The sequence below is a fragment of the Delphinus delphis genome, chromosome 4 (assembly GCF_949987515.2).
Source record: "Delphinus delphis chromosome 4, mDelDel1.2, whole genome shotgun sequence".
Lineage (NCBI taxonomy): Eukaryota > Metazoa > Chordata > Mammalia > Artiodactyla > Delphinidae > Delphinus > Delphinus delphis.
Window position 1 is genome coordinate 45781413 of NC_082686.1, and position 27062 is coordinate 45808474.

Here is a 27062-nt window from a genome sequence, read left to right on the forward strand (position 1 = left end):
GCGGGCTGAACAGCCTGTTTTGAGGAGAGCAGGACAAAACTAAAAGGGATCGAAAGTGAATTCAGGGTGGGACAGGGGAGCATGGGAAAATGATAAATGAGAAGCAAAAGAAGCCAACACTGGAGGTCACTGATGATTTTTTCAAATTAGGCATGGAGAATGCAGACCAGTTTTTGCTGATACTGAGTACTAAGGCTGAACTTATTCAGGAGAAAAGGATGAGGTCCAGTTTTGGGGGCTGTGGGGTAGACACAACGAGATTTTTAGATGCAGACTGGATCATTCAGGTATCACTTAGAGATTACGCCAGGAGAGGCGAAATGAGAGCCTGCTTCTGGAGCACAACAGGCTCAAGAAAATGTCACTAAAAGCCACTTTTGGTAAGGGAAAAGCCAACGCTTTCTAATCAAGGCATTTTTGAATAGTGGGTACTAGTGGTGCTATTCCCTCTGGGAGTAGGGTGCTTAAAATGAAGGAAGTTTCATTTAAGGTTTGATATTGAACTGAAATAAATATTAAATTAGATAATGACAAGGACTAGAAGGACATTAACTGAAGACTGAAACCAGATGTTGGGCCATAGAAGAGCTTGTTTAGACTTTTCTGGAATTTTTATGTGTCCTGTAATTTTCATTTAGTTAGCATTTGGATGGCAATGACTAGTTGAAGGAATCACTATAAATAAAAATATTAATTAAGTTTACATATGAAAAGATTATTTGCTCTTTCAATTTTAAGTGATTTATATTTTCTAGGTCCTGCTTCCTTAAGAGATCCCTACTTTATTCTTTCTCTTTCATTCTCTTCTTTTTTAAAAAAAATTATCTTTGTGGTAATTGCATACTAAAAATAATATGTAGAATCTAAATTTCAATACTTAATTCTATGAAAAACACTATATATAAGCCACAGTTCATATATCAAAAATACTTTTATTCCAAAAAATATCTCAAAGCAACTTTTGAAAATTTCACAAGAACACACATGTAAAAGATTCCAGAAAAGGGAATAAAATGCAAGGATTAACATACATGAAATGACCAGATTAGATAAACAACAAACTAAATCTTTCCAGATGGAAAACGGAGCTTGAAACTAATTCATATCTTCTCTATTCATGGAGGGGGTATTCCCTGGTTTTATTTTTATCACCCTCTAGCCCCCTGCAAAAACCAAGCTTCCATATTCAAAGTAGAAAATGAAAGACAACAAGCGTTTGGCTAAGAGTTGCAACTTCAGATGTCTCCCTGGATCAGGACCTGGCAGGAAACACCAATGAACGAAGTAGGATGAACCTAAGAGGAAAGCCAGGCATGGGTTCCAGGGCAAACTGGAGGGCACAGGCCCTATCTAACGGCATTCACAAACTGTCTAAAACTTGGAGGGAGGTAGGAACAAATTCAAAACTGAAACCACAACCAAAACCAAAACATGTTCAAAGCTGCATCCTACCAGTGAGTACCTGTTAGGGCCCTTGTCATTAATAGTTGCACCTAGTGTAATGTTGATAGGAAACAAAAGAAAGACAACTACAGGAGATGATGGAAAAGACAACACAACTGAAGAGAACAAAATTAGATGGAAAGAGTGATTCAAATATAAGAATATACATCACTTAGGTAAGAACAAGGAAATGGACATTGAAAATTTGAAACTATAACGCACTTTTTATTTGGCATAGAAAAATATACTAAAATGGGCTACACAAAGCTCTGAGACATTAACAAATTAACAGAATAGTAGTAGGTAAAAAGGAATTACATCAATAATGTATATGTTTGTGCAAGTAAATATTATTCTTAAAGTACCTGAAAAAAGCTTAAAATTACTTAAATGAAACACAATTCTGGTAATTATGTAGACTCGGTAGTTCTAAAGTGGGAGTAGAGAAAATGAAACGGAAAAATTATGGTAGGGGATATTAAAACATAAATATAGCTAAAATGGTAAAACTGGGTTAGGGGGAATGGGGAAGAGGAAACAAAAAAGCAAAGCATATAAAATGGCAAAGGAAACAGGAAAAGGCTAAAAGGAAAATGATAATAATCAATCAGTTTAAAGTTTTAAGTGATGGTGGTTTGCAAGTACTACTCCATAAAAATGACAAATATTTCAGTGCAAAAATAAAATAAGGGCAGTCTCTTCTGGATTTCTAGAAACTCTAAGGGAATGGACAAACTTTTCTTAATTTAAATTTTTAGTCCTATGAGTTTAAAAAATCCTTTGTTCTCTGCTATTGTTTTTCTACAGATAAGCAAAGTTAGTATGAACTGAAAAATCTGGAAGCATTCTATCAACCCAGATTCAGGTGTTTATCATTTTGTGGGTAAGGACTCATGGTTGTGACTTCATATTTCACGTATATTATGATCACCCTTTCTTCTTGTGCAATTGTTTCTGGTTCATGTCACATAGCTAAATATATCATGTCCTTCAGTGCTGCACCACTGTAAAGCCATTAGAAGGAAAAGAGAAGAGGAGGAAAGGAATGAGAATTTTAATCAGAGGTAGAAAGAAGTGGATAGAAGAGAGTAAAGCAGCTTCAACTTTATTAAGCAAAGTAGGAAAAATAAGTAACATACATAATTAAGATGACTTATTAAAACACCAGTGATTTTGACACTATTGAGACTCTATCCTTTCAGAAAAAGTATCTCATAGAGAAACTTACCATGTTAACCTCTGAAATGCTGTCAAGGCTTTCAACCTGGACATCTATAACCCACTGGCACTGGAGATCCTTCAGAAAGAAGAATGGATAATATAACGAGGAATCAGGATTATTTTGGAAACATTTAAAGTGGAGACAGATCAATGTTGCAAATGAATTATTTTTCAAGTTTTAACAATAAATCTCTCCATTGTCTATTGATATATTATTACACATTCAGGGAGTGGATGTGGTCATGGAGTTCATGACTTTGGTAAATATGGGAGCCTTTCCTCCCTTGCCAAAAATTCAGCCTTTTTCACTTGGGCAGTGCATGGCAGGCTAGAGGAACACACTGCTAGTACAGTGCTACACAGGGATGCTGCACATTCAGAAATGTCGCTACCCAGATCATCAGTAACCACAACCTGCATTTGGGATAAAGCAAACATCCTTTGAAATGTGTGGCTGAGAGTATTCTGAAAGTCAGAATTGGAGCAACTTCAGACAGACAAGTGCTGAGACTGGTGTGCCGTTGGGCCTCACAGAATCAGGCTCATGCACCCAGAGAACAGACTGAGACCAAGACATTTCCTTGTTACACCTTACAGAGGGTTTCATCTGTTCCTGTGTGAGGGGATGCTGATGTTAATAGCTTCATTATTTAGTATTGTGTATGAAATTTGATGTATATATATGTTCAAATAGTTTGTATATTTATACATATAGTCTTCGTATGTTTTCTTTCCATGGTGACCAATTCTCAAACTTTATAGTCCCGAGTTAAAAAATGCTTTCAACTGTTGTTGAAAAAACAGAAATCTTGCCTAGATGGATCCCAGGTGGCTGTTTCAGTCAAGATTCTGGGATTTAGAAGGGACTGGCCAGAAAAACTTCCTTCCTTATTGTCTGGATGTGCTACATGTGACATATATGTGCATATAATTTAATAAGGCACCTAATTATTGTGTTTTAAATGCACACTATAAAACAAGATATGCCTCGCCAGTCCCTGTGCACCCTCTATGACCCCCCTGCCCCATTAATTGGCTGACGTTACCTTCACTTTATCGACCCAGATTCCCTCTTCTATTCCATAAGTCTAAACCCTCAATATCCTTCTTTACTTACCAGGGTATCAGCTGGCCAGGCACTGGGCCTGTCACTAGAATATATTTCTGTTTCAGGCTTTAGGAATACCTTACTTGCACCTTAACCACCAACTACTTCCTGTCATTGGACCAATTACTTCCTGTAATGTTAATAATGACAATTCTATTAAAATTTTGTTTAATGATAATTATGATTAAGCATTAACTTGGGAACAGCTCAGTATTATTCCTTTATCAGCTTTAACTCTGATGCTTTTATTTTGTTTGGTTGTCTTTTTTCTTTAATTGGTAGAGCTATCAAAATAAAAAAATCATGGAAAGATCTCATCCCTGCCCCTATCTGGCCTTTCAGGATGAGTAAATATTCCCATTAACTCCAATACTCCAAGGGACTGAAGGGATTGGACAGGTCTTGGACAGGGAGCAGAATGTCCTGGGGAAAATTCTGGCATTAGAGTCCAGACCAGAGTTTGAATCCAGCTCCATGACTCACGTGTGATCTCGGGTCAGTAACATCTCTAAGCTTAGTGTCCTCAGCTATAAGTCCAGTAGTAGTACTCACCTTGGAGACTTACTGAAAGACTAGAAATAATATACAGTAAACTTAATTGATACTCAGTAAATAGCACAGAATAAATGTTACTCTTACTGCAATTCAGCAAAAATGTGAAACTGTTCCTAGGACTGCAAACCACAATTCCCAATCTTACACTCAAACATTTAGACAATCAGTCCACTCTTCACTAAAAAATGATCCAGTGTTTCTTACAGAGAGCTTATTTTAGGACAAAACCTGAACACAGCTTGGATTCAAGATCTCATGACTTGTAAGTAGGACCTATTTACTGATGACTATCTCTGCAATCCAGGAACAGTCTTATAAAGCCACCATACAAGGACATTCATGCCACCATTGGACAAGCACTGGGCCCTCGGGGTTGTTTGAAGGCTGGACTGACAGTGGGGTAATAGTATGGCTTGTCTCTTAGGAATGGGTTCCTGGAAACATCTTAGATTTCTTCTTTCTTCCCTCTCATTTTTTCTATTCTTGTGGGGATCTTCCATCTCAAAGGAAAGTGTTTGTCTTCAGATGCTGTCTAACCTCATTTTTGTCTCCTTTGCATTTGATGCCCAAGTGTACTTTCTCCTGGGTCTAGGCCTCTGTACTCTGGTTTGACATTCTGAGGACAGAGTGGAGGGTGAAGGCGTGTAAAGGCAAGATGCAGAATCATAGAATTTTGGAGCTGGATAAAAGCTCCAAAGATCATTCTTTTTGTAAAACAGGAGCTGAGTCCCAGAGAAAAAGTGGCAATAAAGCAAAAACAAACCAAAACAAAACAAAAAAACATGAAATTTGTAGCCACATAAACCCGAGTTAAAATTAAATGTCTGGGGCTTCCCTGGTGGCGCAGTGGTTGAGAGTCTGCCTGCCGATGCAGGGGACACGGGTTCGTGCCCCAGTCCAGGAAGATCCCACATGCCGCGGAGCGGCTGGACCCGTGAGCCATGGCCACTGAGCCTGTGCGTCCGGAGCCTGTGCTCCGCAATGGGAGGGGCCACAACAGTGAGAGGCCCGCGTACCACACACACACACACACACACACACACACACACACACACACAAAATTAAACGTCTGTAAATCCTTAACTCCTCTAAGCCTCAGTTTGCTCATCTGTAAAATAGGGGAAATAAGTATATGGTATGTGCCTAATTGGGTTGCTGTGAAACAAAATGAAAAAATGCATGTTAAGTCCTTAGCCTAACCTAACATTCAAATGTCTTAACCAACTTATTCAGTATCTATTTGATGTGTAATACATAGAACACGAAATATAACACTTTCATAAATACTCTTATTAATTCTCTATGTAAAGCATTTGGAATATAGTAAAAATTAAATGACTATTAACTATTACAGTTAGGTGTTGATTTCCCAGGATCACTAACTAGGTAGTGGCATAGATGTTTATACTGCTTTATATATATATATATATAAAGCTAGATCATCTTTCTGGTTTTATGCATGCTGGAATAAGGAGAGCTAAATGAAAGTTATTCATCTTATTTGTGAGGTGCATTTAAAATACTTTATATATTATCTAATGTTATTATTATAGCCACTTCATTAGTTAGCTGGGTAGAATCAATCTTAACTCCATTTGATATGAGGGAACTCATGCTCAGCAAGGTTGAAGAGCTTGCCTGCAACCTAGAGCTGTTTAATGCAGGAATACAGCCAGGTCCCTCTGGCTCCCAATCTGGTCCTCCTGTGTGAAAGCAAAGACTACACAAGCGGCTTTTAGAGCTTTAGCTTTTGTTTTGACTCAGTAGTCAGTATCTAGATGCTGAATTGTTTTCACTTTAAAGAAACAAAGAAATCATCAACTATAAAACTAAAACCAAAAAACCCCTTAGTTATGGGAGATGTAAAGGGTAGGGAAAGTGTAAATAAAGAAAATGAGCTGCAATTTATAACCCAAGTTAAACAAAAAGCTCCCTTAAATATGTATCCTCCTTTTTCCACATAATGAGTCAATTAATCTTCTAATGCTTTATAAAAGACACTGCAGTAGCAGCTGGTTTTACTGTTAAGGCTAATTAGGAAAATATTAAGGCAAGAGAAGTGCTGAAGTTACATTTAGCTCAAGAGGAAAGAAGTATGTGTGTGTGTTTGTGTTATGGACAAGTATAAAGAAAGAGAAGATAAATTTAAGCCTGTCTTTTACATCCTGCAGGCTGATTTTCCCAGGAAGGCAGGCTTGAGAGAACAGAGAAGGGGTCACCTGTATAAAAAGCGGTTCTGACCAAGACAAGAGAAGGTTAAGGATTATATTTCACAGGGCTACCAGACTGACATTTCTGACTGAATTTATGGATTTTTCTGCCTGAACTGACTGAACACACAAGCCATTTGGATACCATTTAGCCCCAGTCCATGATTGTCAGAAAAATTTCTTAATCGTGGGATGATTTGCCACCTGCCACTAAATAGTACATATAAATTGCATTTTTAATGACCCCACAAAGTAGCCTCAGGAAAAAAAAATGTTTTAAAAATTCTTAACATGTATCCCTAACAGATCAAGAGAAGTGGAATTTTAAGATCAGTTTTATGTTTTTCTGAGGGATGAGGATGATATATAGGAGGGAGAATGGAGGCATAAATGCTTTAAGATAAAAGTAGAGGGTCGGCTCTTGGTAATCTATGACAGTGCTTGTCAAATTGTAAAGCGTATTCAAATCACCTGGAGATCTTGTTAAAATGCAGATTTTGATTCAGAAAGCCTGGGGTGGGGCCTGATCTTCTGCATTTCTAACTAACTCCCAGGTGGTTCTGCAGCTGGTCCTTGGACCACTTTGAGCTACAAAGTGTAGCATGCTTGTTTCAAGGTCCAAATTCAAGGACGGTAATTTTTCTCTTAATCTTTCTGGCTTTCAATGGTCTAAAATAGGCCCATAAAACCTGTTCCTCTAGGATAGTAGTTCATTTAATTGAGGAACCTAACCTGACAGGAATTAGGGCAGCTTTTTGAATCGGTATTGAAGAGAGTACATCATTTTGAACTGCTAACCGCTACTCGGGAGAGGCCCATTCCAAGACATTCCTGTGCGTCTGGAGCCCCCTAATGGCTCAAAGGACCCATAGCCCGGCAAGTTTAACTTTGTAAGATTTTCCCCAACTAAACCATGAGAGGGAAAAGATTTTAGAAACTCTTTATAGAATCATAGAGACCAAGGTTCAGAATACCCGAGTAAGAGTTGTAGAGTATATTCTCCAAACTTTGGGCAAAACTTTGGGGGAAATAAACGGTCTGTTGGGAATGGTAGTTAGATTTCGGGCATCTTTTGGAGAATTGTCATCCTTAATGACACATCTGAGAAGTAGTGATGTAAGACAACAACAGCAAAAAACCAAAAACAAAAAAAAAAACAAAAGAAGATTAAAAAAAATAGACCTATAATTAAAAAAAAACCAAAACAACAGAAACGCACACATCTTTAAACCTGATTGATTTTGAGGCTTCTAAAAATCTTAAATTAGGTTCAATAAGTGTGAGAAATGCTCTGGAAAACAAACAAATTCTACTCACCATGATTTAATCTGATGCTGATAATCTAATTCAGTAGTTATCACATGTGATCTCGGATCAGCATCACCAAGGAACTTATAAGACGTGACAATTGGTGACCCCACTCAAATCTACTGAATCGAAACCTCTGTGGGGGAGGCCCAGTAACCTGGCTGTTAAGGAGCCCCCAGGTGATTCTGATGCTTGCTAAAGTTTGCATCACTAACCTAATGAAATCAAAACCATACCCTTAGAACTGCGACCCAATGGATTCCAGGAAATGAGAACAAAAACCAAACAACCCTCAACATAACAGCTACCTGATGTACTTTTAAATTTTCCCTGTTAACAAATGAGTTTTCTAGGGTACCTACATGCCTGTTGTGCTTCCCTGTCATAACCACAACATGATGAGTATCAAGTTCTCCTCACCCCACGCTGAGTACTTGAAGCATTGGTTATTTATCGAAAAGCGGTACCTGTTCTACTGCTGGGGGATCCTGCCTCCTCACCACCACGCTCACTTCTCTCACCTCCATAGCTCTAGCATGAAAAGTTGAGTGGGAGGTGGGAGAGGTATGGGAGACCTTAGGTCAATGACAGGAGGGTCAGGATGGATTTAGCAGTAAGACGGAGAGTTCAGTTTACCTTGTGGATTTTACCACATCCTGTGCATCTCTGGGAAACTTGGTACCCTCAGTGATGCAACTACATGCACAGTAAACAATCTGACGGGAGGAAAGGCTTTCTTACAAGTGTATCCTTCTAATGTGGTTTGCTTCTGTTCTCATCAGCCATTGCATCTTGGTTCCACCACTTACTGCTTTTTTCATGGCCTTGAGAAAATTTCTTGACTTCTCTAAGCCCCAGTTTCCCCATTGGAATATTAGGGATCACAATAACGCCTACTTCATAGGGTCACTGTGAGCGTGGAACGAGACAGTGCATTAAAGGGCTTAGCACAGTGCATTAAAGGGCATTCCAACATTTTGATCACTTTTTGTTGCTAGGAGTAAATAAAGGAAAAATCCTCAGCAGAGGTGGTTCGAGGGAAGCCGTGGCGTTTGGCAGACTAGTTCTTCAACAAAAGCCAGGCATTGCAGCTCATAAGAATGTTCAACAAGACTTTATGAATATTATCATATAACTCAACTTAACAAATTTTAATTAAAACAATATGTTGCTGTATGGGCAAGGTATATACATTCACTATTTTTGAACACACACTATTTATTAAACACACTATTTATGATAATGTATATAGAAAAAAATGAGTCTTTTTGGTTAATTTAAAATGCATAAATTATCAACTGTTCTTATTCAAGAGAAGATCATTGTAAAAGGTTTTTTGTTTTTTTTAAATTGGTGGTCTTGTGTTTTGGTCTTAATTCCTTCAAATTTTCAACTCAATTTTTTGACAGTGCAATGGACTGTGACACAAGAGTTTTGTAAAGATAGTACTCACCTCCAAATCCAGGTCTCACTGCAGAATTCTGGTCCTCTATATGGAGAAGTTGCTAATACTTCAGGGGCCACACTTTGGCACTGTCATCATTCCTCATTCTAGTTTCTTGTTTGCTGTACCTCCAAGGGAGAAAAATGCTTCTGAGATACATATGCTTCTGGATATTTTGATTTAGGTTAGCTTTCTGTGTTCAACATGATATGCTCCAAAATATACACATAAAAGCTCATTTTCTCAGTTCATATTACATATAGCCAAAGATCTGCCAGCATTTACTGTTTAGTATCCAAGGGTGGGGCAGGTAAGCAAATCTTGGAGCACCTTAGATGATAAACTGAGTTTGGATGTGATCCTGACAGGCAATGTTTCTCAGAATGTGGGTTATAGTAGGAAAACCTGGTTACTAGCACCTGGGTGGAGGTGATCAAGATTCAGATCCACGGACCCCAACCCAGATCAACTAAACCAGAACCAGAGGAAACAGGGCCTAGGCATCTGCATTCAATGTGCTACCTAAGTGATTCTTAGAGTCACTGAAGTTAAACTACCTCTTGCACTAAGACAGTTAAAAAAAAAAAAACATGAAAAATTGTAGACTGATGAAAATAGTGTTTTACAAAGACAGAATGTGCAAAAATTATGGGTGCTGGTTGAGATTAGAGGAAGTACCCCTATGGCGGATTCTGGAACCTGAGAGAAGGCGATGGGCATGGATGGAGAGGAATCCCAGGGAAAAATGGATGATCTGACAGCTGATTGGACCTAAGGTCAGGTCCAGCTGTGAAGCAGGTGCAGCCTATTTTCATCTGCAGTTTTCTAGGGCAAAGACAAAGTGTGTGGCCTCTCCCGCGTGTGTGGAGTCCTGATCTGGGAGTGAAGCCCGTTCCTCCCTGGGTCTTTGAACTCTAGCAAGTTACTGGGCCTCCCTGACTCATTTCCTGTGCTGTGACACATACCTCCCAGACGTATTCTAAGTGTGGCGGCAGAATATCTGTGGAAGCGCACACAGCTCCTCTGTATGTGACATGCTGCTGTCTCCTCATCCCCAGTGCCCGAGACCTAGTTCACTGCCTCTTCCAGAAGAACGTTCCTGTCACCATCACCGTCATCACTGTCAGCAGCAGCAATAACACAAGACACTGAGGGGTCTTCTAGGTGAATTCTAGTTACTCTGAATTCCTGACTGACTTTTGCATTGATACATGTCTTCTTCAGGAAACACACGTAAAATTTTAACATAAGACTCATGAACGCAATTTCCTAACTCAATAAAGTGACTTTGATTGTGGGAATTTCACATCCTGAAGCGGCTGGTTTAAGAAATATGTCCAGGTTTATGGGCACCTCAGATCACCTAGTATGGTCTTTAACTAGAGAAGTTTCTGGCTGAAACCTTCAGAGATTTATGTATGTATTTTTGCCATTAATAGAAATGGCGAAGTTGGAGGAACAAATCTGTTTTGAGTAGAAGACAAATGAGTTTGATTTTAAACATAAGTCATTTTATCCTATGAATAATTGAACACATAGAACTATTTCTTCCAAGGATCTCTTAACTAGAAAACTTCTTTCAGGGAGCTAGGATGAACCATTTATTGAAAAAGTAATAGCAGCTTGTGTACGGCCCCGGGCGTCCCCGGGAGTCCCGACCAGCAGGACAAATCCTTGTGAGTCCGAGGAGGAACCTGTGGGGGTTGAAAAAAGGGGGAAGGGCAGGAGACGCGAAAGAATGGAGGCAAGACAGAATCCTGATCAAGCCTCAAACTTTTATTGCTGCGGTAGCTGTATTTATACACTGCAGAGAAAGGGGGGCGGGATTCAGAATGAGGGAAGTACTTGGCTAATCATCATTGGTGCTGCGTGCGCGGGCTTTCATTTTAGGCGCGAACTTCTATCTCATAAATCAGGAAGAGAAGCAGGGTGTCGGCCATCTTCTAATGGCGAAAACTTCTTGGCTCCCAACAGCAGCTAACTTTTATTAAATGCCTACTGTGTTCAAGGCCCCCTACCAGATGTTTTGTAAATACTATCTTTGGGGTGCATCTGAATCACCAGGTTTGCTGGGTCCCATGCCCAGAGGTTCTGATTCCACAGTTTTAGGGTATGAGAATTTGCATTTATAACAATTTCTCTGGAGAACTACTGGTCTGGAAAATAGCAGACATTTTATAAAAGCTAGCTAGTTGTTATTATTTTATGAAAAGTGGAATGTAACCTTGGGTGGAAATTCATGGAAATTTGTGAACTTCTTCAGTAATATACACAACAAAACGGCAATCTCTAATACTCCTTTCAAAAGCATAACCCTCCATGAGATTGGTAGGGATAAATCTTAATTAAGAATCACCAGAACAATGAACATGCAGCCTGCTATGAAAGGCACTCTTGGCAGTACCTCAAATCACACACACCTTTTTTTACCTGAGGGCTCTTCTGATGTACAGTGAGATGTCCCATCTTTATTTATTTTTGACTTTATTTATACATCTACTTCTCAAAATATTTATACATCTACTTCTCAAAGAGGTTTATGTGGCTTAGATACCCTCTAAAAGAATTCACATTGTGGTCTATCACCAATTATTTCTAATGATTTGTAACCTGACAAATTAATTAGGTTATTACTTCAATACTGATGAACACAAAAAAAAAAAAAAAGAAAAAAGAAAATCACGCAGTTTGGAAAAGGATGTGTTATTTAAACTAAAGTCATCCATTACCTCAACAACAATATCTGTAAAGGCTTCTTTGTACCTGGGAGGAGTTTATACACTGGTGTAATACACATAGTTAAGATTCAGGAAGAGGGAGAGGCATGCCTTTATTTTGCCAAATGGGACACAGCAATCATTAAAGGGAGGCTACAGAGGAGATTGCAGGCAAGTTTTCAGGAGGATCCGTTTTAGGAAAGAGGTCAGAGGAAGTCAGAGATCCAGAAATAATTATTTTAAAACTATCCATGCCCACGTGCCCCTCTGCTAGCTTGCATGTACCCTAAGGGGAACATTATACTCTAGGAGTATAAGTGCCCTATTTGAAGACCTCTGGCTTATTAAAAAAAAACATATATAGAAAGGTTAATAAAATGAAGACTGAAATAGAACAAAGGCAAGAAAAGTAAATATGCTTAATAAGGGGATTAATTTATGACAGAGAATCAGATTTAGCTCAGAGCTTTCTGGCCTGATTCCATATATGTATAATTTTAAGCCCCTTTGTCTTCTGCCCTCTTCCCTTTCCTAGAAAAAATGATTTTGTTTTTAGTAGTTACTGAAAGAAATCTTTTGGATGACTTCTGTCTGAGGAGAGGGTCTTCTAGAAGGCTAGGTGCCAATGGGATAGAACAAAGAAATCTCAACTCACGGAAGAGTCTTGCATCATTACAGCATTCTTAATCTTTATAGCATTCTTAATCATTACAGCATTTTTATTCTTTCCCCACAAAGAAAGATTATGAACATTGTTTGAGAAACAACAGATAAGGCTCGGTAATAGTTATCATTTTTCTTTTTGAGTTAGAACCTTTTTCTTTCTGGATGAAACAAAGGAACCATATTTTTATGTTCCCCCTTCTTGTCAGTATCAGAAACTTTACTATAATTTTGTCACTAAGAAAGTGTGGGTTCAGGGGGAAGGAAGGGCTGGATTTTGAGTGGTTTCAGGGGAATAAAGGGGTCTTTGAGGAGGATATACTAGGCAGAGAATTAAAAAGTACCAGAACTGCTTGAGGAAAAGCAAATACATCCAACTCATTCTGATACATTGGTGTTTAGTCAGTGGAAAGACAAAAACTCATTTTAACTGAGTCATACTCAGCTGGTTGCTTTACCAAACTGCTTTCCCAAGGGCCTATATAGTTGATTAGTTTACTAGGATCAGGACTTGGAAACGACTAGGCCTGACTAAATAGACTATTTACCCAAGAGAGGCTATAATTAAGAAACATATTAAAAAATATTTAATCTAGAGAGTTAACAGTGAGATAACAATTAAAAGTATGAATGCCATTTTATACCTATTAAATGAGCAGAAAACAAAAAATTTTAGTACCCAGTGCTGCTAAGAATAGGATGAAATAGAAATGTTTATACTTTGTGTGTAGCAATATACTTGTAAAGCCCGTTTAGAAGTTGATTTTGAGAGCTACGAAGATAATTCACATCCTTTGATGCCAATCCAAGGAATGCAGTAAAGTAGTCGGAAGGAAAATCAGTTGATCCAATTTTTGATCACAAAGAAAACCTTGATAATTCTGGATCCAATGTTTATTTTTAGGTCCCTGATGCTTTTGAGACTTCTTAGAGAGGACATGGTGCATTATACGGAGTGAATCTTGTGGCTTCGACTGAACTGCCCTTGAACTCATGACTCTAGGAATACACACTTGACTTTAGTCAACAGCCCGTTTCTTATAAAGGAAAAATGTACACGGACGAGCATTTCTGTGGAAGAGCCAGCCAGAGAGAGTGCCCCACTTGAGACACGACAGTTTCCATGACTTAACTTGTGTCTCTATCAGATCATGAGCTCAGTGAGGTCTCAGTTTCCTCATCTGTGAAATGAAGAAATTGGACCAGATTAGGAGCTGGTTTGCAGACATTTTTTGGATAGCCCATATGGTGTATTAAAGTGGAAAATTTCACAGGAAAATCTGAATTTTTCTCTTGAAAAATCAGAAAATCTGGCAATACCAGGCTCAAGTTGTCTTATAAGAAGTCATGACCTGACCAGCCTCTGCCCCCAGAGGAGCATATAGCCTGTAGTTGCCACAGTCTCTGCCACGCCCTTTGTTATTTGCAGTAGCAGTTGAATTGGCAATCTCAAGGACCCTCTTGGCTTCTACATTAGGTTCCTGGATGTGCTGGTAAATGTTTACGTGGCTCCCCTGGAAAAAAAAGCCCTATTTGTAGTGTTTGTTGATTTCCATGATGTAAATACTGCCACCATAGCTGATTTCAAGCTACAGATATGACAGAGATGTGTGTAGCCCATAGTGTAGTATAGTATAGTAAAGTATAGTTTTGTGTATTATAGTATACTACAGTTTATAGGATAGTATAGTACAGTATAGTGTAGTATTTCTACCAGACATAAATAGATATAAATAATGGAGAATAGACAATAGCGACATGTAGTAAAGTAGTTAGGAAGTGGTGAGTTTTAAGTATTTATTACCTTCGTTTTAAAAATAATTTATTTAATTGTATATTTATATAATTTAATTTTTAATAATGCTTATATTTAACAGCCTTAAAATTTAACAATTGGCTCTTGCAAGCCATTTTGCACAGACATTGGCACTCTGCTGATTATTCTTAAAGCCAGAGACAGTGTGTTGTTCTTAACTCTCAACCCAGTACTTGTCATAAAAAAGGCACTCAGTACGATTGTTGAAAGAATGAATAAATACTCAGTGAGTCTAGATGCCTAATCCCCTTTGCATCCCTTGAGAGCCAAATCTCTGCCCTAGGCAAAACAGGAACATTTTCCCCTGCCATACTTAATTTATTCACCAACTCCTCCTCTCCCCCATTTTGTCTTTAAGAAATAAAGGAAATGTTTGGATGAAAGATTTTTAAAATACTTCGATAAAAAAGGGAATCTTTGGGCAAAAAGTAAGATTATATTCTGAATGAAAAAGGATAATAGGAAAGGATTTAAGGGCCTGATTGTAGGAAAACTGGCTCAAAATAATGTACATAAATGTGAGTTAATATATAAAGATATACTTCCTAATTTTCAAAGAAAGATCAGGCCTTTCTTCCATGTTCATTCTATTAGTTCTCTTGCATTATGACAGAGTGGATTGTTCATTCATTCATTCATTACTTATTTAATTACCGATAATCAGATTGTGTGTAGGGCAAAGAACCTCACAGCATTTATTCATATATTAAGGTCTAATGTATCCTGGGCTCTTTACTCTAGAAACTATCCTATACAGTAATTTCAGTATTTTTGTCAAAATGCCTTAAAATCTTCATGAGAGAGTGCTGAGCGACAGCTCAGAAACAGGCTGGCTGAATTATTCTGTTCACTGGGGAAAATGCCTGACTCTCATCCTAAGTGGCTGCTTCTGAACTAGGGTCTATGTTTTACGCAATCCCTAGTGTCCTAGAGGATTTTTCTTTGAAGAACAAAAGAAGCAGATATAAATTTTAATGAATCATGTTGTAGCTTATCGCTGAAAGGGGTACCTCACTTAGGTTATAGAGAAGTGAAAACAAACATGCTTGGCCCCATGGAGTAGGAAGCCCGGGGTTACCTCTTCATTTAAATAGATTCTAAAAATGAGACACCTATCATAAGAGAGAAATTCCCACCCCGCCACAAAGAACAGATGTTCTCCTCTTGTCCCTTAAATGACACCTAAAAAATACACATGGTGGGTTTTTCTGCAGCAACTCTTCCACCGAGAGTGTGCTGGTGAGATTGATGAGTTCCTATGACCATCTCCCTTCTTATCTGCACATCCACCAAACAAACTGGACAAACTTCCTATTGTTTGAGTTGTAGATGATAGTTTAAGCAGTCTCTATTTGTTTCAAAATTAGATAAAATATACTACTAAAATATACTAGATGTTATAAGCAATCTGAAAAAACATACAGTTTGGTTGTATAGCCCCACATTTCCCAAATATTGCTTGCCCAATTGCCTTAAAGAAGACTCAAAGTGTTCAAACTGGGCAAGATTTCATAGCGTCTCAGATCTGCAGAAGCCTGGGAGGGAAGTGTGGGAGGTGGTCCTTGATTTTTAAGAGCAGAGCAGGAATTAGGTATCTAGTGACCTCTCCTCCCCTCCCCCCATACCTCTTTTGTTTTTGGTCATTAAACCTGAGGCTTCAGAAGGATTTATTAAATTTTTATGTTCTTTCCTGATGTTATAGTGAGTGCTTTATAAATATCCAAGATGTGAGGGCAATCTGGCTGAAACAAAAGTTACCTCACTGATCGCTAAGGTTGGCTGGGTGCTATCACTCACCTTTATTCCTCAATTTCTCCTACTGGGTCTTTTTGGGAATCTTGTGCTTGGTGAAAAGGAAAGACTTTCCCTACAACAGGAGGTCATTTCTTGGTTATTAAAGGGTAGTAGGGTGACTAATCGTTCTAGTTTGTCTGCGACTGAGGGGGTTCCTGGGACTTCTAGTGCTAAAAACCATGGAACCCCAAGCAAATCAGGATGAACTGGTCATTCTAGTAGAGAGCTATGCCGCTTCACTAGCAGGTCCAAACATACTCTGATTATTGATAAGATAATAATGATGATGTATTGACATTCAGGATGATATTTCAAAGATGATTTTCAAAATGGAAAATGAATTTTATAAAACAACAAATGGCTTTAATGTCTTTCAGTACTGTCTCATCGATATACAGAACTATACACTCTGCAAGTACTTGACATTAGAAATTGGTGCTTAGACTAATTTCTACTCAAAAAATTTTGAAGGAACATTAAACTCATGTTGTTATTTATAATAAATGCATTACTCATTGGAGAAATACAATCCCTGAAAGAAGATTCATACATGAGCCCTTTAACTGTTTTCTCCAAAAATAAGCAAGCAAATGCCAGCAGAAACCCCAGACTCTTCTCTTTCTATGCTAATTAGAGGCGATTTATTTTGATGGTTGAATGCTATCTCTAGAGACAATCACTGCCACAAATACGTGCTACCATTAAAGATATAGCTCTGAGGCAGGTGGTGAGAGAAACTGGGACTACACTATGGATATCTTACCGGGTCGGCTTCGCTGAAGAGAAGCAGCGCTGGTGGGGCTTCTTGATTTCACCAGCAGTACAAGCATTTGACATCAGTGCGATCCAGATGCAGGTGAAGAAGACCAACTGGGAAGCCGGGATCACCTCTGCCGAAAGAAAGGAATGTAGATGGATGCAACCAACGCTGTTACCAATATTGCTTCTTCACGTGTCTTTTAAAAAGTAATTAGAGGGGCTTCCCTGGTGGCGCAGTGGTTGAGGGTCTGCCTGCCGATGCAGGGGACACTGGTTCGAGCCCTGGTCTGGAAGGATCCCACATGCCGCGGGGCAACTAGTCCTGTGAGCCACAACTACTGAGCCTGCGCGTCTGGAGCCTGTGCTCCGCAACAAGAGAGGCCGCGATAGTAAGAGGCCCGTGCACCGCAATGAAGAGGAGCCCCCGCTTGCCACTAGAGAAAGCCCTCGCACAGAAACGAAGACCCAACACAGCAAAAAATAAATTAATTAATTAATAAACTCCTACCCCCAACATCTTCTAAAAAAAAAAAAGAATTGAGATAATTTAAATCAGACATCAGCAATCAAAATCTAGTCAGAAAAGGGTGGGAAGAGCAAATGTGAGATGAGGTGGCAGGAGTGAGTCACTAAAAAAAAAAAAAAAAAAAAAAGTAATTCGAGTGCCAGGTAAAAAGGTATCAAGGAAAAAAGAGAGACATTGTTTTCAATGCTGTGTCTTTTGTTTTAGTAGGTTAAATGGATTGACATCATTTACAGGCAAACATCTGTCTCGATCACCAGCAATTTAAGAAAAACAAAGCAGATTTTTTCATTTTGTTTCCATCCTTTAGTCCCTCTTTCCGGGTAAGGTTCTTAGTGGGATGCTTGATCCCCTACTCAATAAACTCCCAGCTGCAGTCCTCCGCAGACAAAGAAGTGAGATTAGGCATTAAGTCCCCTTAATCCAACACAATATCATTTGAATATATTTAATGACTCAGCAAAATAATATGCTTAATGAGAATAAAGATGATTAGTTTAATTTTAGTTATAGTTTTAAAGATCCTTTCCTTTATCTCATGGCTGTTTTTTTAATCCAGAAAGGAATCTTTCCCTCTCCAAATGCGTACAGATTGCCAGAATACAAACAAACTTAAATTATTATTTTATCAAATAAATAACCATATTTTAAGATGATAGTTTATTCCATTGATATAAAAAGTAGTTCAATTTAAGGTTTAATGTGGTGAGCAGCCAGATAAATAAAAAAAGAAATTAGTCTTGGGCAGTGGGTAAGGAATTAAATTATGGCCACATCAGCTCCTAAAGGTAGTTTGCACACATCGAGTAGAAATATTCCCTCCATGTATGCAAAGTACCAGTGAATGGGCAGGTTAGTGAAATTCAGTTTCTCCAACTGAAAAAGCACAGGGTGAGCAATCCAGAGACAGCTGACCTGTTTACTAGGACTTAAGAAGAATGCTGTTTTCTTCCCAGGGATATACTGTGAAGGAATTCTTAAATTTTCTCGAATTGATTTGTCTCCTTGACACCTCATATCCTGTGTTATTGCTTGATGGTGTTAATTTATTTTGATTTGGGTTATCTCTTCTCTTGGCCCATGCATCTCCTCCTATGTTTCTTTGGCATGTCTTTCCTCTTTAAAATACGTGTTTAATATAAAATATTACAAATATTAAAATATTACAAATATACAGAATGATGTAATAAATACTTACCTCTCTCTTGATCCCCTATTTAGTGTTTATCATTGTATACAGTTATACTATTATGTATATTATGTACAGATTTTTTGCATATTTCAGAAAGTTTAATAAAAATGGTGTTAAATTATACTTTTACCTCTGCAACATACTTTTCCTCTCCACATTATGCTTAGATTTATTGTGTTGATAGTTGCAGTCCTAGTTAATTTTTGAGTGCCATATAGTATCTCACCGTGTAGATAACTAACATTTTATTTATTCTTTTGCTGATGGGCATTATTTCTTATTTTTCAATGATAAACAATCTATTATAAGCAAACCTGCAGTGAATTTTTGTCAATATTTTCTTGCTCTCATACATAACAGTTTCTCTAGGGTAAGTACCTAGGAGTAAAACTTCTAGGCTGAACAATTTTCACATCTTCAAATTTATAGGAGACTACCTTAATGCTCCTAAACATGACTGTACCAATTTACAGCCCCATTAGAAGTGAATGAGAGCCCTCATTTCTTAAAATTTTTTTTTAACATTAATATTATCAGGCTTTTAAATGTTACCCAATCCAATCAATGTTGTAGTTTTAAGTTTAATGTCCCTAATGGCTAGAGAAATTTGAGCATTTTTTTTTTCATGTCTTTCTGGGCCAGTAAGCTTTCCTCTTCTGCAAAGAACCAGTCAATAGAAGAAATGTGAGGAAAGTTGCTGGTCTTAAGCTACTTCTGGAGGATGCCACCATGGTCAAAGTTTGTTTTCTACCCTAGTGATCTCATGAGATCCAGGGCCCTGACACTTGACCCGAGCACTCTCTGCTACCTGGGCCTGTTCTCTTCATTAAGTACCAGGATCTACACCAACATTTCCCAAAGTAGTTCTTGGCTACACTGGAGATGTTTTGTGAAAAAACGTTCTGTGCCAAGTGAGTCTGGGAAACACTATACAAAAAAAATTTTTTGTGTGTGGCTGTTTACCAATAAAATTTGTTTGTTGACATTTGAATTTCATAGAGTTTTCATGTATCATGAAATCTTCTTCTCTTTTCTCCCCCAATTAAACACTATAAAAACCATTTGGTGGGATGGATACAGCCCACGGGGCATAATTTGCCAACTGTGAGTCCCCAGTCTAGGTTGGGGATTCACAGTTCACATCACACGGTTCAGTGAAAATGCTCTCCTCCTTCAGCAATGGGGAGGATGTGAGTTCAATTGTCTAGCCTCAGTGCTTATCTTACTAGATCTGCTGGCAACAGTGACACACCTGAGCTCTCCCTACTTGAAATATTTTCTTCACCTGCCCTCTGGGATACTGGACTTGCCTGTTTTCCTCTTACATCTTCCTCATTCCTGCTTGGTTCTATTATCTTATCTCCCTTCCTCTAACAGATTTCACAGTACTCGAATGGCCCTGTGCTCAGCACTGCAGTACTTTAGTATCTTCTTTCCTACCAACTCACTCATTCTGTGATCTCAGCCAGTCTCAAGGCTTTAAGAACTGTACATACACTCCCAAATTATATAATCAGTCCAGGCTTTTCTCACAGAATTCCATCTCATATTCCTATGGTCTCAATATTTGTGTCCCCCAAATACAAATGCTGAAATCTTAACCCTCAAAGGTGATGGTTTTAGTAGGTGGAGGCTTTGGGAGGTGATTAGGATGAAGCCCTCAAAAATGGGATGAATGGTCTCATAAAAGAGGCTCCAGAAAGATCTCTCACCCCTTCCACCATGTAAGGATAAAACAAGAAGTCTGCAACCTGGAACACAGCCCTCATCTGACCAAACTGTCACCCTGATCTTGGACATGAACTGTGAGAAATAAATTTCTGTTGTTTATAAACTGCCCAGTGTGTGGTATAGTGTGATAGCGGCCCAAACAGACTAAGACACATATCCAACTGCCTGCTTACTTGGATGTCTGATAAGTATCTCAAGCTCAACATGTCCAAAAGTAAGTTTGTTAATATCACTCCCCCTAGCCCACCAATAGCCTTCTCTATCTCAACTGATAACAACACTGTCCGTTCTTTACTCCTGTCTCTGACATTCCTTGTCCAGTCCACCTTAAAAATACAACCAGGATCCAAGTGCTTCTCACCAGCATCTCAGCTACTACCCTGGCCTTTTAGTCATCATCATCTGTTGCTTGAATTATTGCGGTGGTGGCCTGTCTCCTTGCTTGTTCCCTTGCCTTGTTTCAGTTAATGCTCAACACAGCCACCAGTGATCCTTTAAAAATATAAGTCAGGTCAAGTAACTCTTCTCTTCAAAACTCTGCAATGGCTTCTCCTTTTCTTCAATTTGAAAAGTCTTTACAAAGGCTAGGAAAGCCTTACCTAATCTACAGTTCCTTCCTCTTCCTTGCCTTCTCCACTGTTCCCTCCCCCACCACTGGCTGTAGAAATACTGGCCTCTGTGGTTCCTGGAACACACCAAACACACTCTCACAGCAGGGTCTTTGCACAGATTGTCACACTTGCCTGACCCACCCATCATATAGATTCTGACCCACTCAAGGATCTATATGACTAACTCCTTTAACAAATTTAAATCTTTGCTCAAATATCGTTTATTCAATGAAGTATACTCTAACCCCCCTTTAAAAAATGCAGTATGCGCCCTTTCCTTCAAACACCTGTTACCAATCTACCATATACTCCACTTAGCATGTTTTATACAATTTACTTATTATAGTTATTATTCATTCTCTGTCTAATCATGCTAGAATGTAAGCTTTACAAGGAAGCATTCTTTGTCTGTTTTGTTCCCTGGGGTATCCTAAACACTTGTAACCATTTTTGGCATATAATCAGTGTTTAATAAATATTTGTTACATTAAAAGCATCAGAAAAAATCCTGTTTAGTTCTGCTGAATTGTGTGTTTCCCAAGCTAGGTTGACCTCAGATCTCCATAAAAAAAAAAAAAAAAAATCCACCAGACTTACTAATATTCCTCAAAAAAAGTGCTCCTCCAGAGCACCCAGTTTGGGAAATTCTGATTTATCAGTTAATCTGTGCTTTACAAATCCTCCGTATCAAAATTCTACATCCTAGCATCTCATGACTACTTTTTTCTTTTTAACATCTTTATTGGAGTATAATTGCTTTACAATGGTGTGTTACTTTCTGCTTTATACCAAAGTGAACCAGCTATACATATACATATATCCCTATATCTCTTCCCTCCCTCCCACTCTCTCTAACCCACCCCTCTAGGTGGTCACAAAGCACCGAGCTGATCCCCCTGTGCTATGCGGCTGCTTCCCACTAGATATCGGTTTTACATTTGGTAGTGTATATATGTCCATGCCACTCTCTCACTTTGTCCCAGCTTAACCTTCCCCCTCCCCATATCCTCAAGTCCATTCTCTAGTAGGTCTGCGTCTTTATTCCTGTCCTGCGCCTAGGCTCTTCATGACTTTTTTCTTTTTCTGATTCCATATATGTCTGTTAACATAAGGTATTTTTTTTTTCTCTTTCTGACTTACTTCACTCTGTATGACAGACTCTAGGTCCATCCACCTCATTACAAATAACTCAATTTCATTTCTTATTATGGCTGAATAATATTCCATTTGTATATATGTGCCACATCTTCTTTATCCATTCATCTGTTGATGGACAATTAAGTTGTTTCCATGTCCTGGCTATTGTAAATAGAGCTGTAATGAACATTGTGGTACATGACTCTTTTTGAATTTTGGTTTTCTCAGGGTATATGCCCAGTAGTGGGATTGCTGGGTCAGATGGTAGTTCTATTTTCAGTTCTTTAAGGAACCTCCATCCTGTTCTCCATAGTGGCTGTATCAATTTACATTCCCACTAACAGTGCAAGAGGGTTCTCTTTTCTCCACACCCTCTCCAGCATTTATTGTTTTTAGATTTTTTGATGATGGCCATTCTGACTGGTGTGAGATGATACCTCATTGTAGCTTAGATCTGCATTTCTTTAATGATTAATGATGTTGAGCATTCTTTCATGTGTTTGTTGGCAATGTGTATATCTTCTTTGGAGAAATGTCTGTTTAGGTCTTCTGCCCATTTTTGGATTGGGTTGTTTGTTTTTTTGATATTGAGCTGCATGAGCTGCTTGTAAATTTTGCAGATTAATCCTTTGTCAGTTGCTTCATTTTCAAATATTTTCTCCCATTCTGAGGGGTGTCTTTTCGTCTTGTTTATGTTTTCCTTTACTATGCAAAAGCTTTTAAATTTCAATAGGTCCCATTTGTTTATTTTTGTTTTTATTTCCATTACTCTGGGAGGTGGGTCAAAAAGGATCTTGCTGTGATTTATGTCATAGAGTGTTCTGCCTGTGTTTTCTCCTAAGAGTTTTATAGTGGCAGGCCTTACATTTAGGTCTTTAATCCATTTTGAGTTTATTTTTGTGTATGGTGTTAGGGAGTGTTCTAATTTCATTGTTTTACATGTAGCTGTCCAGTTTTCCTAGCACCACTTATTGAAGAGGCTGTCTTTTCTCCATTGTATATTCTTGCCTCCTTAATCAAGGTGACCGTATGTGTGTGGGTTTATCTTTGGGCTTTCTATCTTGTTCCCTTGATCTATATTTCTGTTTTTGTGCCAGTAACATACTGTCTTGATTACTGTACCTTTGTAGTATGGTCTGAAGTCCAGGAGCTGATTCCTCCAGCTCCGTTTTTCTTTCCCAAGATTGCTTTGGCTATTCGGGGTTTTTTAAGTTTCCATACAAATTGTGAAATTTTTTGTTCTAGTTCTGTGAAAAATGCCAGTGGTAGTTTGATAGGGATTGCATTGAATCTGTAGATTGCTTTGGGTAGTAGAGTCATTTTCACAATGTTGATTCTTCCAATCCAAGAACATGGTATATCTCTCCATCTGTTTCTATCATCTTTAATTTCTTTCATCAGTGTCTTATAATTTTCTGGATACAGGTCTTTTGTCTCCTTAGGTAGGTTTATTCCTAGGTATTTTATTCTTTTTGTTGCAGTGGTAAATGGGAGTGTTTCCTGAATTTCTCTTTCAGATTTTTCATCATTAGTGTATAGGAATGCAAGAGATTTCTGTGCATTAATTTTGTATCCTGCTACTTTACCAGATTCATTGATTAGCTCTAGTAGTTTTCTGGTAGCATCTTTAGGATTCTCTATGTATAAGATCATGTCATCTACAAACAGTGACAGCTTTACTTCTTATTTTCCAATTTGTATTCCTTTTATTAATTTTTCTTCTCTGATTGCTGTGGCTAAAACTTCCAAAACTATGTTGAATAATAGTGGTGAGAGTGGACAAGCTTGTCTTGTTCCTGATCTTAGTGGAAATAGTCTCAGTTTTTCACCATTGAGGACGATGTTGGCTGTGGATTTGTCTTATATGGCTTTTATTATGTTGAGGTGAGTTCCCTCAATGCCTACTTTCTGGAGGGTTTTTATCATAAATGGGTGTTGAATTTGGTCGAAAGTTTTTCTGCATCTATTGAGATGATCATATGGTTTTTAATCTGCAATTTGTTAATATGGTTTATCATATTGATTGATTTGCATATATTGAAGAATCCTTGCATTCCTGGGATAAACCCCATTTGATCATGGTGAATGACCCTTTTAATAAGGTCCTGGATTCATTTTGCTAGTATTTTGTTGAGGATTTTTGCATCTATGTTCATCAGTGATATTGGCCTGTAGTTTTCTTTCTTTGTGACATCTTTGTCTGGTTTTGGTATCAGGGTGATGGTGGCCTCATAGAATGCATTTGGGAGTGTTCCTCCTTCTGCTATATTTTGCAAGAGTTTGAGAAGGATAGGTGTTAGCTCTTCTGTAAATGTTTGATAGAATTCGCCTGTGAAGCCATCTCATCCTGGGCTTTTGTTTGTTGGAAGATTTTTAATCACAGTTCCAATTTCAGTGCTTGTGATTGGTCTGTTCATGTTTTCTATTTCTTCCTGGTTGAGTCTCAGAAGGTTGTGCTTATCTAAGAATTTGTCCATTTCTTCCAGGTTGTCCATTTTATTGGCATAGAGTTGCTTGTAGTAATCTCTCATGATCCTTTGTATTTCTGCAGTGTCAGTTGTTACTTCTCCTTTTTCATTTCTAATTCTATTGATTTGAATCTTCTCCTTTTTTTCCTTGATGGGTCTGGCTAAGGGTTTATCAGTTTTGTTTATCTTCTCAAAGAACCAGCTTTTAGTTTTATTGATCTTTGCTATAGTTTCCTTCATTTCTTTTTCATTTATTTCTGATCTGATCTTTATGATTTCTTTCCTTCTGCCAACTTTGGGGGTTTTTTTGTTCTTCTTTCTCTAATTGCTTTAGGTGTAAGGTTAGGTTGTTTATTTGAGATGTTACTTGTTTCTTAAGGTAGGATTGTATTGCTACAAACTTTCCTCTTAGAACCACTTTTGCTGCATCCCATAGGTTTTGGGTCATTGTGTTTTCATTGTCATTTGTTTCTAGGTATTTTTTGATTTCGTCTTTGATTTCTTCAGTGATCTCTTGGTTCTTAAGTAGTGTATTGTTTAGCCTACATGTGTTTGTATTTTTTACAGATTTTTTCCAGTAATTGATATCTAGTCTCATAGCGTTGTGGTCGGAAAAGATACTTGATATGACTTCAATTTTCTTAAATTTAGCAAGGCTTGATTTGTGACCCAAGATATGATCTATCCTGGAAAATGTTCTATGAGCACTTGAGAAGAAAGTATATCCTGTTGTTTTTGGATGGAATATCCTATAAATATCAATTAAGTTCATATTGTTTAATGTATCATTTAAAGCTTGTGTTTCCTTATCGATTTTCATTTTGGTTGATCTGTCCATTGGTGAAAGTGGAGTGTTAACGTCCCCTACTATGATTGTGTTACTGTTGATTTCCCATTTTATGGCTGTTAGTATTTGCCTTATGTATTGAGGTGCTCCTGTGTTGGGTGCATAAATATTTACAATTATTGTATCTTCTTCTTGGATTTATCCCTTGATCATTATGTAGTGTCCTTCTTTGTTTCTTGTAATAGTCTTTGTTTTAAAGTCTGTTTTGTCTGATATGAGAATGCTACTCCAGCTTTCTTTTGGTTTCCAATTGCATGGAATATCTTTTTCCATCCCCTCACTTTCAGTCTGTATGTGTCCTTAGGTCTGAAGTGGTTATCTTGTAGACAGCATATATATGGGTCTTGTTTTTGTATCCATTCAGCCAGTCTCTGTTTTTTGTTTGGAGCATTTAATCCATTTACTTTTAAGGTGATTATCGATATGTATGTTCCTATTACCATTTTCTTAATTGTTTTTGGTTTGTTTTTGTAGGTCTTTTCCTTCTCTTGTGTTTCCTGCCTGGAGAAGTTCCTTTCGCATTTGTTGTAAAGCTCGTTTGGTGGTGCTAAATTCTCTTAGCTTTTGCTTGTCTGTAAAGGTTTTAATTTCTCCATCAAATCTGAATGAGATCCTTGCTGTGTAAAGTAATCTTGGCTGTAGTATTTTCCCTTTCATCACTTTAAATATGTCCTGCCACTCCCTTCTGGCTTGCAGAGTTTCTGCTGAAAGATCAGCTGTTAACCTTATGGGGATTCCCTTGTATGTTATTTGTTGCTTTTCCTTTGTTGCTTTTAATATTTTTTCTTTGTATCTAATTTTTGATAGTTTGATTAATATGTGTCTTGGTGTGTTTCTCCTTGGATTTATCCTGTATGGGACTCTCTGCATTTCCTGGACTTGATTAACTATTTCCTTTCCCATATTAGGGAAGTTTTCTACTATTATCTCTTCAAATATTTTCTTAGTCCCTTTGTTTTTCTCTTCCTCTTCTGGGAGCCCTATAATTCAAATGTTGGTGTGTTTAATGTCCCAGAGGAATCTGAGGCTGTCCTCAATTCTTTTCATTCTTTTTTCTTTATTCTGCTCTGTAATAGTTGTTTCCACTATTTTATCTTCTAGATTACTTCTCTGTTCTTCTGCCTCTCTTATTCTGCTATTAATTCCTTCTAGAGAATTTTTAATTTCATTTATTGTGTTGTTCATCATTGTTTGTTTGCTGTTTAGTTCTTCTAAGTCCTTGTAAAACGTTTCTTGTATTTTCTCCATTGTATTTCCAAGATTTTGGATCATCTTGACTATTATTATTCTGAGTTCTTTTTCAGGTAGACTGCCTATTTCCTCTTCATTAGTTAGGTTTCGTGGGTTTTTATCTTGCTCCTTCATCTGCTGTGTGTTTTTCTGTCTTCTCATTTTGCTTAACTTACTGTGTTTGGGGTCTCCTTTTCTCAGGTTGCAGGCTCATAGTTCACATTGTTTTTGGTGTCTGCCCCCAGTGGCTAAGGTTGGTTCAGTGTGTTGTGTAGGCTTCCTGGT

At 38.0% G+C, this 27062-nt stretch overlaps 1 protein-coding gene across 1 annotated transcript in view; it reads right to left on the reverse strand.

Moving 5' to 3' along the window:
* GABRR3 (gamma-aminobutyric acid type A receptor subunit rho3) overlaps nucleotides 1-27062 on the reverse strand; it is a 93071-nt gene that overhangs the window by 22288 nt on the left and 43721 nt on the right. Inside the window, 4 exon segments of the mRNA XM_060010123.1 lie at nucleotides 2672-2719; nucleotides 2721-2740; nucleotides 9299-9411; nucleotides 17043-17169. Coding sequence (XP_059866106.1) covers nucleotides 2672-2719; nucleotides 2721-2740; nucleotides 9299-9411; nucleotides 17043-17169 — 308 coding nt within the window.